Genomic DNA, 16,483 nt, shown 5'->3' with positions numbered 1-16,483 from the left:
CCCAGGCTAGACAAGAGCATCCCTGGGCCAGTTAGCCCATATAGTAAACCTCAAGTTCAGTTTGGACCCTCACAAACGAGCATGGCATCATATGCCTTAAGTCCCAGCACTCAGGAGGCAGAGGCAAGCTGATCTCTTTAGTTTGAGGCGGCCTGGTTTATGTAGTGAGTTTCAGGACAGCCAAGGTTACAGGGAGAGACCTGTCTCCAAAAATAATGGTGTGCTGGAGGGGTGCCTGGGATCAGGAACGCCTGCTGGGAGACCCGAGGTGGTGCTATCAATGATTTCAATTCCAGGGGATCTGAGGACTTAAGCAAGCTCACACACAGACAAGCTGCCTTCAAATTTAAAAGAGCTCTACCTGCCTCTGCTGCTTCCCAAGTGCTGGGATTAAAGGTGTGTACCTCCACACCTGGTGCAAAAATGCATTTAAAAATTTTAAAGTTCGCATTTGAGGAAAGCATATAGGGTTGGCCCCTGACTTCGACATAAACACTTTTACTTTCGTTTTGTGTTTTGAGATAGTTTCACTACATAGCTCTAGCTAGCCTAGTACTTACGTAAACTAGGGTGTCCTCAAACTGAGATCCACTTTCTGCTTTCCAAGTTCTGGGATTAAAAGGACAAGCTACCATGCGTTCGCTTTAAAACATTTCCCTTTTTATAAACACTGCTGGCTTTTTTGAGACAGGGTTTCTCCATGTAGTCCTGGCCTACATAAATAAGGCTGGCCTCTAACTCAGAACAGCTTGCCTTCGTGTACTGAGGGCTGGGATTAAAAGCTGCATCACCACCCCCAACTCAAAATACTTCTTGAACAATAAAGCCTTAGCTCCTAAATTCCTGGGTGTGCCAGACTTGAAGGCTGATTGCTGTAATTCCAGCACGGGTGGGGAGATCAGGGCAAAGATAGGATTGCTACAAGTTTGAGGCCATTCTGGGCTGCATAATAAATTCTAGTACAGCCTGGACTAGGAAGCGCAACAGCCTCTATTCAAAGGGAGCCAGTAAGATGGCTCAGTGGTTAAAGGCACCTGCCAGCCAAACTTAAACGACCTGAGTTGGACCCACCAGGGTCTACACAGTAAGAGGATTGACTCCTGCTTACTGCTTAATGATTGATGTCAGCATGCTGTGGAATGCAGGTATGAACGTGCATGCATGCCAGCCCAAATGTTGAAGGGTAAATGGATGTCTGGTTTAAATCGTTAAATTCCCTCTCTTGTAGATGGAGGGCAACGTGAAGACAAATCACATAATCTAACAAACTGAGGTACACATTGGTTACTACAACCATATGAACTCCATGGATTTATTAGCCTCCTTAAGACAGGATGTTGCTCACGCTTCTGAATATTCTTTTGAGTACTCGCAGAAAACAAGGGTTTTTAGGTTTCTTTATGCTCTATGGGGAGGGGGTTTCATGGGGGCCAGAGGCCAACATTGGGTGTCTTCCTCAGTCAAGTTTTCTCTCTTGAAGCAGGGGGTCTCACTGAGTTTAATGTTCACAGATTCAGCTAGACTGGCTGACACTCAAGCCCCTCTGGTCTTTGCCTCCCCAATGTGCTGGGACGAGAAGCATGCTGTGCCCTGTTTTTATGTGGGCGCAGGGAACTCAAGTCGTCATTCAATGAACACCGGTGAACTGAACAGAGAGGCTTTTTTTTTTTTTTTTTTTTCCTTTTTCTTTTTTTCGGAGCTGGGGACCGAACCCAGGGCCTTGCGCTCTACCACTGAGCTAAATCCCCAACCCCGAGGCTTTTATTTTTTAAACTAGGCTTCTTGATCCTCCTGCCTCAGCCTCCAGATGACGGAGATTATGGGTGTGTGGTACCACATCCTACTGGAAAACAAGTTCTCCCGGGAGTATTTGCTGAGTCAGGTTGTATGAGACAATGGCTTTTCCAGTTGCTTGTGAGTGTCTGGCGTTTCCTGCATTGTTGTCTTGAAGCAGGACAGAGATCTGATTCCCAGTAAAGATAATATACTTATCTTGACAAAGGCCAGCTGTTTATGCCAGAGACTGGAATTTTTTTTCCATTTAGAACCCTTAGACTAATGCTGACTGGAAACAAGAGTTTTTATGAGGCAGGGTTTCTCTGTGTAATAGTCCTGGTTGTTTTGAAACAACTCTGTACACCAGACTGACCTCGAACTCAAAGAGATCGTCTATCTCTGCCTCCTAAGTGCTGGGATAAAAGGCGTGAGCCATCACGCCCGGCTGGAAATTACTTCAATTTTTAAAATTAAATAACTTGTTTCTTGTATTTAATATTGGAGGTTGAACCCAGACCTTTGTACATACAAGCCATGAGTTTCGCCCTAGACTCTCTGCCCTATTTCTTTAAAAAAGTAAAAATAGAATCAAGCAATAGACAACAACGTGAGGAGTCGAGATGGGAAACTCTGTTTGGGTTTTTAGACCGTTCTGTCTGTTTGTTAGTAAAATCTACCCTCGAATATTTAGTAAAGTGGCTCTTTGTGTCTCGCTCAAATTTCTATAAATTGGTGCACTTAAAAAGTACCCACAATTCCTAGCAGGAAAGGCACGCTCTGACGTTGTGGCTGCGGATTGGTTGGTGTTGGTGCTGCCACCCGTAGTTGAGCGGGAAGCTGAGAGCAGGCGGTCGCCATGATTGCCTTTAGGGCTCCTCGACCCAGAAGCTTCAGACTTCTTTTCTCCTTGACTCCACACCACTTCTTCCTGTTTTTAATTGGGACCCTGGCCAATAAACTTAATGTACCTCAAGTGTTACTACCCTTCAGCCGGGAGCCAGGCCGCGTACCCTTCTTGCTGGAGGCTCAGCGGGGCTGCTACATCTGGTGAGCTGCGCGCAGAGATCACATGATCTTGACCCCACAGTGAAGAAGAAAAGGATTACAGGAATCTGGTGTGGTTCCACAGTGTGGAGGGGCCTGCAGGTGGCATCCTTGGATGGGATATACCCTAAGTTATGAGGCTCTTTAGGAAAAAACAAAAACAAAAAACAAACAAACAACCAAAACTAGGTTGGGGAGTCCGCCTCTCGGTTGAGAACAGCTAGTCAGTGTAAGCAATTGTTGGCCTAGGCAAGCCCGGAGTCAGACAGACACTGCCGGCATTCATTTTCCCCAATTGAAAGGTTAATGATGGAAACTGGAAATGGGTGGAGTGAGAGCCATGTTAGGAGACCCTGACAACAACCACAAAGCTAGAGTAATAAGACAGGATTCATTATGCATGAAGATGATGATCTGAGAGTCTCCTTCCCCTGTACAAGGGGATTCAGTGGCTGTGGGAAGGTGGGTAGTTTGCTCTGGGATAACGACCATAAACTTCCTGCATGTTAGAGAAGTCAATGACGGGTGATGTGGTTACCTGAACTGTAAGAGTTTAACCGAAGAAAGCTCTAGATATCAGAATATTTATTCTAAGTGAAAGAGATTTCCCCTTCCTGTACCTTTGCAGATCGGAGGGTTGGAGTAGAACTTAGCGCATGCTACCAGCCCTCAACTTAGAAACTACATTGCTAGCCCCTTTCCTGCCTTCTAGGAGTCCAAGAACTTAAACTCTCATGAAGTTTGAGGAACTTAGGTTTGTGGGCAGCCCAGTGTGATGTTCATCATTTAGTAATTATTCTAGTATTGAGAGCTTTCCATCCATCCAATATGCTAGTGATTATTTTGTATTTTTGTTTTGGTCCCAGAATGTAGGATACTTTCCATTTTAGATAGCAGCTCAATTTCTAGGCTTACAGGAAATTACATTTCAAGGTAAGAGGAAGCTTTATCTTGTTGCAAACACAGCCACAATGCTATTTTCCCATGCTGTGAGTATTTTTTAATAGTTTGGATTTTTTCTTTTAAGATTTACTTATTTTATGTATGAGTACACATCTTCAGACACATCGGAAGAGGGCGTCAGACCCTATTACAGATGGTTGTGAGCCACCATGTGGCTGCTGGGAATTGAACTCAGGTCCTCTGGAAAAGCAGGCAGTGCTCTTAACTGCTGAGCCATCTCTCCAGCCATATTTTGTTTTTTTTTTGTTTTTTTTTTGTTTTTTTTTAAGATTTATTCATTTATTATATATAAGTACACTGTTGCTGTCTTCAGACACACCAGAAGAGGGCATCAGATCTCTTTACAGATGGTTGTGAGCCACCATGTGGTTGCTGGGAATTGAACTCAGGACCTCTGGAAGAGCAGTCAGTGCTCTTAACCACTGAGCCATCTCTCCAGCCCTTGTTTTTTGTTTTTTAATAGAGGATTTCTCTGCGTAACCCTGGCTGTCCTGGAATTTACACTGTAGACCAGGCTGGAAATGGAATTCTCAGATGTGCCTGTCTCTGCCTCCAGAGTTCTGGGATTCAAGGTGTGTGTCACCGCTGCCTGGCGTCAGTCCTGTTTTAAACATCGTGGGAGGAATAACATTTTAGATCTTTGCACACATGCTCATTGGGAAAAGGGTCTCATCAATCTCCGGTTTTAATTCTTTTTTTTTTTTCTTTTTTCTTTCTTCTTTTTTTTTTTTTTTTTTTTTTTTCGGAGCTGGGGACCGAACCCAGGGCCTTGCATTTGCTAGGCAAGCGCTCTACCACTGAGCTAAATCCCCTTGTGTCTTCTTCTTTTTTTTTTTTTGGTTCTTTTTTTCGGAGCTGGGGACCGAATCCAGGGCCTTGCGCTTCCTAGGCAAGCGCTCTACCACTGAGCTAAATCCCCAACCCCCTTTGTGTCTTCTAACGGTGGTTCTGTAGAATGTCATTGGGCATACCTACTGGTATGTAACATAGGAGAACTGTAGACACTTCTTGCATGTGCTGGCTTGACCCGTGTATTTATTTCATGCTCTAAACCGTGTCGTTTTGGCAGGCATTCCACTCAGCACGATGCAGTTGCCATACAGCCTTTATACGAAAATGGCACCTCTTGCTCCCAAAGGGCAGTTCTTGTTGCTGAATCCACCCAACCGATACGACTCAGCAGTATTATTCTCGCTCGAGAAGTGGGTACGTTATGGGATTTGACTCATTGGGCTTTGTGGCTGTAGTTCCTTGACACGGGGTCTCACTCTGTAGCCAGGGCTTTCCTGGAATTCACTATGTCTCTAGACCAGGCTGGCCCTCTGGAGTGTTAGGATTACAGGTGTGTACCACCATGACCAGACATTTATTTACAATTTTGAGACAGGGTCTTTCTAGCGCTGGTATACACTATTTAATTCAGGCTGGCCTTGAACTCACAGAAATGCTCACGCATTGCCCTCCTGTGTGCTGAGATAAAGATGTGCATGCCTGGACAGAAATAGGTGTGTTAAAGGCAAAGATGATATCACTTTGACTCAGATAATGTCTTATCTAAATGGTTAACACAAATGGCTTTAGCTTCGAGTGTTAAGAACTTTATAAAAAAGATTTCTGAGGGTTGAGGATTTAGCTCAGTGGTAGAGCACTTGCCTAGCAAGCCCAAGGCCCTGGGTTCAGTCCCCAGCTCTGAAAAAAAGAAAAAAAAAAAAAAGATTTCTGATATAAATTATAATTCTGTGGGCCAGCGAGATGGCTCATTGGGTAAAGGTGCTTGCTGTCAAACCTGACAATCAAGGTAGAAAGAACCAAATCCCTCCACATATGCACTGGGACATATGTACCTGTTCATGCACATGCGCGCGCACGCACGCACACACACACACACACACACACACACACACACACACTCAAACACACACACACACACACTGGATATACCTTCAAATCTTAATGCCATAATTTTGCCATCCTGTTTATTTTTTGTTTCGTTTTGAGTGTTTGATTATTTCTGAGACAGGGTCTTACTTAATGTAGACCAGGTTTCTCCCAAACTCATAGAAAGTCACCTGTTCTGCCTTCCAGCGACTGAGACCAAAGACCTGTACATCATGCTTAACCTAAAAAACCTTTTTGTTGTTACATTTATTAGTGTGTGGAGAGGTAGTGTGTACTCACATGGGTTAGAAGACAGTGTTTAGGAATTGGTTCTCATCCCCACCATGTGGGTCCCCAGAACTGAACTCAGATAGTCAGGTTTGGGCAACTGCTTTTATTTACTTCTTTCTCACAGACCCCAATTGTGTTCTTTGTGTACATGTGGATTTTGTATTTTTGGCTTTTTAATTTTTATTTTTGAGACAGGGTCACACTATGTAGCCATGGCTAGCCTAAACTCCCTGTGTAGATCAGGCTGGCCTCAAACTCACAAAGATTTTTCCTGCCTCTGCCTCCCAGGTGCTGGGATTGAAGGCATGAACTGTTAAATCTTGTTTGGTTTTTTGTTTGTTTGTTTGTTTTGTTTTGTTTTTGGGGGGATTTTTTTGTTCATTTTATTTTATTTTATTTATGAAATAGGACCTCTTAATCTAGGCTGACTTTGAACTCCTGGTAATCCTCCTGTATCAGCTTTTAAGTGCCAAGATTACATACTGCATTGTGTGTGTGTGTGTGTGTGTGTGTGTGTGTGTGTGTGTGTGTGTGTGTGTGTTCTACACATGTCCACGTGGAAGCCAGAGCTTAGCTTCTGGTATCTTTTTTTGGTTGCCCTTTGCCTAATTTTTGGGGCAGGGTCTCATCTTGAATGTGGAACTCCATGTATAGGACAGGCTGCCTGGCCAATGAGCCCCGCCCCTAGGATCTGTTTATCTTCGGTCCCCTAGCTCTGGGGTTACAGAGCTGTGCCACACTATGCCTGGTTTTTATGTGTATCCTGGGGATTCCAACTCAGTCTTCATGCTTGTGAAACAAACAATTTGTTCACTGAGGCGTCTTCCTAGATGGTCTCATGTAGCACAGGCTGTCCTGGATGGAGCTCACTGTATAGTTGAAGCTGGTCTTGAACTCCTCATTGTCTTGCTTTTACTTTCTAGGTGCTGAAGATTTGGGAGTGTAGCACCACAACTGGCTTATCAATAACTTTTGACATTTTAAAGTGTGTTGGGAAGCCAGGCTTAGTAGTGTGGGCCTGTACTCCAGCTACTTGGGAATTGGAGGTGGAGGGTCATAGATTCAAGGGCAGTCTAAACTATTCAGTCTTAAAATTACAAAGAGAGTTAGGGATATAGGTCAGTGGCAAAGAACTTGCCTAGCATGTATGAGGTCCAGTACTACAAGTAAATATATAGTGTTGGTCAGGTGTCCCTCAGTTTGGGTTGATTTTCTCCTGGTTAGGTTAGGTTATAGTTTTTTAGGCATGTGGAAGTGAGTCTTTGATTTGCATTGTGTACCCAAGTGTGCAATTTCAGTGGCAGCGTTAACACTTGATCAAGATGGTGTCTGTGAAGTTCCTATTTCCCCTTTCCTTTAGACTAGTCATGAAAAGGGACCACTGAATCCAGCCCTGGAGGCAAAGGAGAAAGAGCTAAACTTCACCACAGAGGGAGAATTGTCAAAGAGCTCGTGGCTCTTGAATTAAGTACCATAGAAGCTGGTAAATATTTGGGAAAGATACTTTGATACATCCCGTCACTCCTTAAAGTTTTGCCCACTAATGTTAACACATATCCATGAATTTTAAAGGAAGATTTTGTTTATTTTTATGTGTATGTTAGTTTCAATGAGAAGAGCATCCATAGGTTCATATATTTGAATACTTGGCCCTCAGTTGGTGGAAGTTTTTGGAACAGATTAGGAGGTGTGACCTTGTTGAAGGAGGTGTGTCACTGTGGAGGGGACTTTGTCTAAGTTAGGGTTTCCATTGCTGTGCAGAGACACCATGACCAAGGCAACTCTTATAAAGAACAACATTTAATTGAGGTTGGTTTCCAGGTTCAGAGGTTCAGTCCATTGTCTCCATGTCAGGGAGCCTGGCAGCGTCCAGGCAGACACAATGCAGGAGAAGGAGCCAAGAGGTCTAAATCTTGATTCGAAAGCAGTCAGAAGACTGTCCTGTCTCCCAAGCAGCTAGGATGAGGGTCTCAAAGCCCAGTCCCACAATGACATACTTCTTCCAACAAGGTCATACCTACTCCCACAAGGTCACACCTCCTAATAGTGCCACTTCCTAGGCCAAACATAATCAAACCACCACAGGCTTTGAGTCTCAAAAGACTTGCCATTCCCAGCATGACTTTCTCTGTGCCTCCTACTTTTTTTTTGTCTTTTCTTTTTTTTTCGGAGCTGGGGACCGAACCCAACTGAGCTAAATCCCCAACCCCTTCTACTTTTGGAACAAGACGTGAGAGCTCAGTTATTCTTGCCTCCATGCCTTTGCTTCCCCATCATGAGTTCTAACCCTCTAAAACCGTAAGCCCAGTTGAATGCTTTCTTTTATAAGTTGCCTTGGTCATAGAGTTGTTACAGCAATAGAAAAAGAACTGAGGGGCTGGAGAGATGACTCAGCCTTTAAGAGCACTGACTGCTCTTCCAGAGGTCCTGAGTTCAATTCCCAGCAACCACATGGTGGCTCACAATGTCTGTAATGGGATCCAAAACCCATTACATGTCTGAAGACAGTGGCAATCTACTCATATACATGAAAGAAATAATTCTCAATAAAAGAAAAATAGCTCAGTGTGTATGAGTGTTTTGCCTGCATGTATGTAAGTATACCACATTTACCCCTGGTGTCCATGAAAGGTAGATGAGGGCATTGGATCCCTAGAAGTTTAATTACAAATGGCTGTGAGCCACCCTGTGGGCCCTGGGAACTGAATCTGGGTTGTCTGCATGAGCGGCACCTGTTCTTAACTGCTGAGGCATCTCTCTAGATCAGTGGTTTTTCAACCTGTAGGTTGTAATCCCTTTGGGGTTGAATGAACCTTTCCCAGGTATCTCCTAAGACCACTGCAAAAACACAGATATTTACATTACAGTTCAAAACAGTAGCAAAATTATAGTTATGAAGTAGCAACAAAAATAATTTTCTGGTTGAGGGTCACCACAATGTGAACTATATTAAAGGGTTGCAGTATTAGGAAGGTTGAGAACCACTGCTACAGATAGATGGGCCTGTTTGTTTAATTGGTTGGTCTGTTTTTGAAACAGGGTTCTCTCGCTGTGTAACCCAGACCAACCTGGAACTTGCAGCATTCCTTTTACCTTTCTCTCCCAAATGCTGGGATTCCAGGTGTGTATGTGTATTGCCACACTTGACTAACATGCATCTTACTGCTGTGATGTTCAAATGAGAGTATTTTCTCTTTTCCTCATTTCTTCTATATTTAGTAAGCAGTATTGTGAAAGAAAGATGTCTTACATCTTACAAATAATGTCTTCTCATTGAAAAACTTACTCAGTTATTTATATCAGTATGGACTCTGTAAAAGTAACTCATTTGCCTGATGTAATTGTCTCAGAGGCTCACTGCCTCGGTCTGCTAACCTGGCCTAGTCCTGGAAGCTTCTAGCCTCCATACAATCTGTTCCAGGGCTAGAGTGTTTTCAGCCTCTGAGACTCACTGCTGAATAAGCTTTTTAGCTCTTTCTGAACTCTGGCTGGCTGGTTAACTCAGTTGTTCTGACTCAAACTCCTCTCCTAGCTGACTAATTCAAACTGCCGTCTCTCGCTTCTGACTGAATTGCTCTGCTTGCCCTCAGACTCCAGCAGTCTGGTCTGATCTTCTGGCTCCTTTTCATTTTCTGTCTCGTTCTGTCTTCACCTTTGCCTAGTTTGTTCTCTGTCTCTCAAAACTCTCCTGATAAAACTGCCTCCTCTTAAGTAACCTCTCTTTCCTCTTTTTCCTGTGCAAGTTGGACATATCCTATTCTGACTCATTCTGTCAAGTCTTCCTCTGATTTGTCACTTTGTCTACCTCTCAATTAGACATCATTTTCAAACATGGATGCTTCATTCTACAAACTAACTTTATTACCTTCATTGTTTGGGATTAGAGTGTGTACTAGAGGGATGGAGAGGTGCTCACCCATTAAGATCACTGACTGCTCTCCCAGATGTCCTGAGTTCAATTCCCAGCAACCACAAGTTTGTACTAAGGGCATGTCTGTGTTCCAGCCAGAGTAGCCATGTTGCTGGATTAAAATTCCTATACAGGACTCCACTATTTGAGGACAGAGGTTATAATCCAATTCTGTGTGTTCTAGTTAGCTTTAACTGTCAGCTTGACACAGCCTAGAGTCCTGTGAAGAGGGAATCTCAATTGAAAAATTGCCTAAATTGGATCGTCTTGTCTATGGGGGATTGTCTGGGTGTTAATCGATGTATGAGTGTCCAGCCCACTGTGGGCATTACCATTTCCTGGGCAGATGACCCTGGCCTGTACCTGAGCCTGCAGTGAGCCAACAGTCAATGTTCCTACATGACTCTCCATGACTTCTGGTTCAAATTTCTATTGAGTTCTTGCTTGAACTGCTCTCAATGATGGACTGTAGTCATCAAAACAGTGACATTAGGGGTTGGGGAATTTTGATTGGCTACTATGTAAGTTTCATTATAATTGATGAGACCTTGAAGAATTTTGGACACCAGCTCTGTTCTGGCCTTGTTATTTCCTCCGATTAGGGTTCCCTGCTCTTAAATTGCTTTTGATCTTGGTGCTTGTCAGAGCAATAGAAAGGAAACTAGAATAGTTTGGTAATTCATATCTTTCATTTGTGATATCCTTCAGGTTGGCTCCTGTGTCCTTTGGATAGGCCCTTATTTTTGGCATTTTCTACAGTGCTCCTTTACTTTTTTTTTTTTTTTTTTTTAAGTAGCTTAGTCTGGCTTCTGATTCACTACATAGCTAAGCATAACTTTAAACTTCTGATCCTTTTGCCTCTGAAGTCCTGAGACTACCAATGTGCACCACCCTCCTGTGTTTATATCGTTCTCCGGTTCATGCCCAGGACTTCCTGTATGGTAGTCAAAAACACTCCACCAACTAAGCTGTTGTCTCCAGTACAGTACTTCTTGCCTTTGAGTTTTAGAGTTATATTTAGAAAGCAAGATCTAGATACTAGTGTGCTTGTTGCTAAGGGAGTGTCCTAATTTCTCTTAGCAGACAGAGCTAAGAAAGAAACATGCACATGCCAGTCTGTGTCTACACACATCTCTATATTTATTTCTGTATGTGTCTAGCTGCATATATACATATACATATGAACTTATAGTCATAGCTTTAACTCTAATGTAATAGCTCATTCTATTCTAGACTTCTTTTTTTTTTTTTTTTTGTAACTTTTACTCTCAGAAAGACAGATGTGGGTTGGTAAGATAGCTTGGTGAGTAAAGGCACTTGTCACTAAGCCTGATAACCAAAGTTTGATCTCTGGAACCTATGTAAAGGTGGAAAGAGTGAATTGAACCACAAAATTGTCAACTAACATCCACATGCCCAGCATGGCATGTATGGACACACACACACACACACACACACACACACACACACATGGGGGTGGGGGGGGTCTGACTTTCATTATCTATAATGTATTCTCTTGTTTGTTCAAACCTAATACACATAAAAAGCAGTTTCAGGGACTGGAGAGGTGACTTGGAGGCTAAGGCACTGGCTGCTCTGTCAGAGGACCACGATTCATGTCTTACACCCACAGGGTGTTCCAAAACCTTCTGTAACTCCAGTTCCCTGACGTCTTTGATGGCTTCTGGCCTCAAAGAACAGTGCATACACATGGCACTCAGGTAAAACACCCATGTACATAAAATATTTTTAAAAGTTTCAGGAGCCAAATATTGGTGGTGTATGCCTTGAATCCCAGCTCTTGGGAGTCAGAGGCAGGCAGGTCTCTGAGTTTGAGGTCAGTCTGGTCTACAGAATGAATTCCAGTCAGGATTAAACAGAGAAACCCTGTCTCAAAAACAAAACAAAACAAAAACCAACAGCAACAACACCCCCCCCCCAAAAAAAAACCAAAAAAGTAATTTTAGGGTTATTAATTCAAAACATTTTTTTTGCACTGGGGTCTTAGTATATTACCAGGTCCACCTGTTTCTATTTCCCTGGTGCTAGGGTTAAATTCAGTTCTCAATATCTCTTGTGAAAAGAAAGATCCTGTTTCCTGGAATAAGAGTACGTTACTAGGCATGGCATCACAGGCCCGTGATCCCAGGACTCAGGATGCAGGAGCGAGAGGATGTGATCTTGGACTCTGTAGCAAGACTATGTCTCAAAATGTAAGCAGCACACAGAGGATCTGCTCGAGTTCCCAGCCTGCCAGAGCCACGCAGTGAAACCCTCATTCAAGAAAAGAAAACAACTAAAAACAAAACCCCAAATCAGAGTCTAAGGAAAAAACCCAACCCAGATGGCCTGTCAGATGGCTCGGTGGGTAAAGGTGCCTCTTGCCAAGCCTCACAGCTAGAGTCCAGTCTCTGACGTCCACATAGGAAAGAACCCATTCTTTCCAGTTGTCCTCTGACATCCACACACAGCTTAGAAGCCCATTAATACAATTTCCATTGAGTTGCCATCATTTTTTTTCCTAAATAAATAATTTGCAAAAAATACCTATTACCCTCATTTTATAAAAGATAACAACTACATTTAAAAACGATACGGAGTAAAGTAAATCCTTTGAAAATGACCCACAGCTCTGGGTTTTTTGTGGGTGGTGGTGTGTGTGTGTGTGTGTGTGTGTGTGTGTGTGTGTGTGTGTGTATAACAGAGAGAGCGAGCGCGAGCGCAGTCCTCCTTCCTGTCTTGGCCTCTATGATGCTAGGATTATGGGTGTTTGCTGCTGCCGCCAGCTTAGTCTTGCAGGCGTTTTGATTGGTTAGGAACTTGGCCTACAAGAACCGTTATCATATAATTCCACTAGGGAATCAGAGATGCACAACACAGATAACCATCTCTCCAGCCCCAGAACCAACTCTTAAAACTCTTCTCTGAGCTTGACAAGAGCACTAGCTGTTCTTTCAGAGGACTCTTTCCCAGCACCTACATGGCAGGTCACAATCACCCATAACCCTAGATCCACAGGATCCAATGGCCTCTTCTGGCCTTCTTGGGCACTGCATGAACATAGAGCCATCTCAGGAAACAGAGGTTCCTTTTTTCTTTTTTTCTGAGACAGAGTCTCTCTGCATAGCTCTGGCTGCACACGTTTTAATAACCTCTAAACTCTTGACTATTTGTGACATGTAATCGATTAGTGCCTGCTTACTTAAATAGGCAACTTTTTGCTCCTTTGCAGTGACAGACCATGAGCTACGCTGTGATGTTAAGGTCGATGTGATAGACAACATTGAAATTGTTTCTCGAACCCGGGAGCTGTATGTGGACGATGCACCACTGGAACTTATGGTGAGGGCCCTGGATTCTAAAGGTAAGGGATTGGAGGTGATTTGAGTAAAGAGTGCCTGAAATAGGGTACCGCTCCTTCTCGTGTTCAGAAACAGGAACTGTGTGGTGGTAACAGACCGTGAATGTGACTTGCGTTCTTCTCATTTGGGGCGCATGTACAGAGAGGGTTGGCAGTGCAGAGTATGGTTCAATGTTAGGCTCCAAGAACCTAGGAAGAAAGACCCCAGACTCCAGTGTATATAGAAGCAAAGAACATTGATTCTGGAGAAATTACTAGCACGTAGGGGTCAATCAAAATGGTGATGACTCCAGGGGCTTGCAGGCCCCTTTTTATTATTTAGTGGAAATTCCCAGAAGGATTAGGTAACCTCTAATATGATAGGTAGGGAGCAAAACAGGGACATTAGTAATTTTGACTGACTACTATGTAAGTTTCATTATAATTGCTGAGACCTTGAAGAATTTTGGACACCAGCTCTGTTGTGGCCTTGTTATTTCCTCCGATTAGGTTTTCCAGGAGCTGACTCAGCTCCAGACAGATCCTCCCTAAGTCAGGGCCATCACTGACTAAAGGCCCATCATCAGTGGCTCCCTCTGAGGAGCCCAGTATGCTTCCCAGGGAATGGGAAAAACTTTATTCCCAAGGTTTCTGGACCTCTCAGTATTAGCTACCTTCTTGCAAAAAACTACTGCTCTTATTTCTTGTTATTTCTGGACTTTGAAAGAAATTAGTTCGTGTGGTTGGGGTCTACAAATCCCCCAGGGCATGTAGAAGTCACAGTACAACTTGTGGAAGCCAGTTTTCTCCTTCTACCCCATGGGTAAGCTCAATCTCAGGTCCTCAGACTTCCAGCCTTCTTAGCAGCACTGACTGCTTGTTTGTTTGTTTGTTTGAGGCAGGGTCTCACTATGTAGCTGTAGCTATCCTGGAACTCACTCTGCAAACCAGACTAGTCTCAGATTCACAGAGATCAGCCCTCCTCTGCTTCCTGAGTGTCAAGTACGGGGACCGAAGGAATGTGCCACCACCTCATGGCCGAGCTTTTTCCAAGGATTGAAATTCGGCCACCAAGCTTTTATCCTTGGCCCCTAGATCAACAATTAAGGATATTTTTTTAAATTTAATTTAATTAAGGACATGCTTTTGGTATGGTTTTTGGGGTTGTTGTTGTTGTTTTCTTTTTTTCGGAGCTGGGAACTGAACCCAGGGCCTCGCGCTTGCTAGGCAAGCGCTCTACCACTAAGCTAAATCCCCAACCCCTGGTTTTTGTTTTAAATTGTTTATATTCATTGATTTTATTTTATATGATGGGTGTGTGCATCTATGCCTGTGCACCACATGCATGCCTTGTGCTTGAGGACGTCAGAAGAGGTGGATCCCTGCAGTCACAGATAACTGTGAACTGTCATGCGGAGCTGAAGGACACCGAGCTGTCTCTGCAGCTCTGCTTTTGCTTTTTATGGTTTTTGCTTTGGTCCTGGGGATTGAACCCGGGGCTTCCTGCATCCTGTCCATATGCTCCCACTGAGCCACAGCCCAGTCCCTTGGCTCTGCTGTGACCAGTCTGCTTCCTGTCTGCCACGGTGATTGAGAGGAACTAAAGTTTGGCTGGGAGGATGCTGAGCCGGGTTCCTTCCCAGCACCCGTATGGTGGCTCACAACCATCGATACTCAAGGGCCAGGGGCTTTCTGCTCTCTTCTGGCCTCCAGTGGCACTGCACACATAGATACATATAGATACAATGCATATAAAATACATATAGATACAATGCATATAAAATACATATAGATACAATGCATATAAAATACATATAGATACAATGCATATAAAATACATATAGATACAATGCATATAAAATACACACATAAAGCAAACTAGAATTTAAAGTAAATATATGAAGAAGTTTAGTAATTTTAAATCTTTTTTTGTTTTGTTTTGTTTTGTATTTCAAACAGGGTCTCTTTCTCTATAACCCTAGCTAAGAAGGCGAGCACCACCGCTGCCAAGCTTTCTTAGGGTGACTTTATTTGCTTTAAATATACTACACTAATGCTGTGAAGTGATATAAAAACAGCAGTCACTACTTTATCTGTAAATGATTTAGTAAACAGGTTCTGAAGTTTTCTTTCTCGTGTTGTCTGTGTGTGCGCATGTACCTGCCCTGGCATGCATGCGGAGGTCAGAGGACAAGCTCCCTCCCATCCTTGTAAGCTCGAGCACCCAGGCTCGCACGGTGAGCATCTGCACTCTGTACTCATGGAGTCTCCTCAGCAGCCCACTGTCGATATCCTCAGACGCACCAGAGGAGGGCATCGGATCCCATGACAGATGGTTGTGAGCCCCATGTGGTTGCTGGGAATTGAACTCAGGACCTCTGGAAGGGCAGTCGGGTGCTCTCTCCAGCCATCTCTCCAGCCCCGACTACCAGTTAAGAGTTGGAAAAGTAACTGCTTTGGAATCTAGTTTTCATGACAATGTGTGTTGAAGGAACTAGGGTTCAGGTATGTCTGTCAACCACGAGGTGTCTGTCGGGTGGCCTCTGGAGAGAAAGGAGCAGAGAGACTGAATAGAACCTTCACCAGCTGGTAGTGGGTCCATGTTGTAGTTTACAAAGCCTGTTCCATGTGGGTCCTTACTGTAGAAAACCTTGTTTTGGAGACAGGCAATGGCCATACACACCATTCATCCCAGCACTCAAGAAGCAGAGGCAGGTGGAGCTCTTGAGTTTGAGGCCAAAAAAAAAAAAAAAAAATCTGGCTCTCAAGGCCCTGGGTTCGGTCCCCAACTCTGAAAAAAAAGAAAAAAAAAATCTGGTCACCAAAAACAACAACAAAACCCCCAAAATAAAAAAAGCCTGTTGGGAGTGGCATGATCTGGGGCAAGGATCGTTCTCATCTGTGTGTTTTAGAAGATTTAAAAAAGTGCTGTTGCTATGGAAAAATACCTAAAAGTTTTTTCTAGTTACTTTCTTTTCCTGTTGTAGATACTTGAATGTTTTGGAATGTATGATTCTGTCTTGCCTGCTTTTGGCTTGCCCTACAGGAAACACATTCAGCACTCTGGCGGGCATGGTGTTTGAGTGGAGTATTGCTCAGGACAAGGAGTCATCAAGAGAGGAGCTGTCTAGCAAAATTAGGTAAACCATAAACCCAAGGGAGTGTCCCTGGGCAGCAGCCGTGTGTGGACCCTGATGATCCTACTGTCCGGATTTTTTTTTTTTTTTTTTTTACTGTTTTAATTGGGAGGGGGAGGGTAAAAATTAGATAAATTCACTAGG

At 43.6% G+C, this 16,483-nt stretch overlaps 1 protein-coding gene across 1 annotated transcript in view; it reads left to right on the top strand.

Annotated features, from left to right (window-relative positions):
- The first annotated feature begins 2,632 nt into the window (after positions 1-2,632).
- The window catches only part of Nup210l (nucleoporin 210 like), a 106,351-nt gene continuing 92,500 nt past the window's right edge, over positions 2,633-16,483 (top strand). Inside the window, exons 1-4 of the mRNA XM_032897883.1 lie at positions 2,633-2,823; positions 4,853-4,989; positions 13,095-13,226; positions 16,249-16,342. Coding sequence (XP_032753774.1) covers positions 2,633-2,823; positions 4,853-4,989; positions 13,095-13,226; positions 16,249-16,342 — 554 coding nt within the window. The remainder of the gene's footprint in view (positions 2,824-4,852; positions 4,990-13,094; positions 13,227-16,248; positions 16,343-16,483) is intronic.

This window comes from Rattus rattus, chromosome 3 (assembly GCF_011064425.1).
Source record: "Rattus rattus isolate New Zealand chromosome 3, Rrattus_CSIRO_v1, whole genome shotgun sequence".
Taxonomy (NCBI): domain Eukaryota; kingdom Metazoa; phylum Chordata; class Mammalia; order Rodentia; family Muridae; genus Rattus; species Rattus rattus.
Note: the sequence above shows the minus strand (reverse complement) of the source record. Positions and strands in the feature narration are given on the sequence as shown.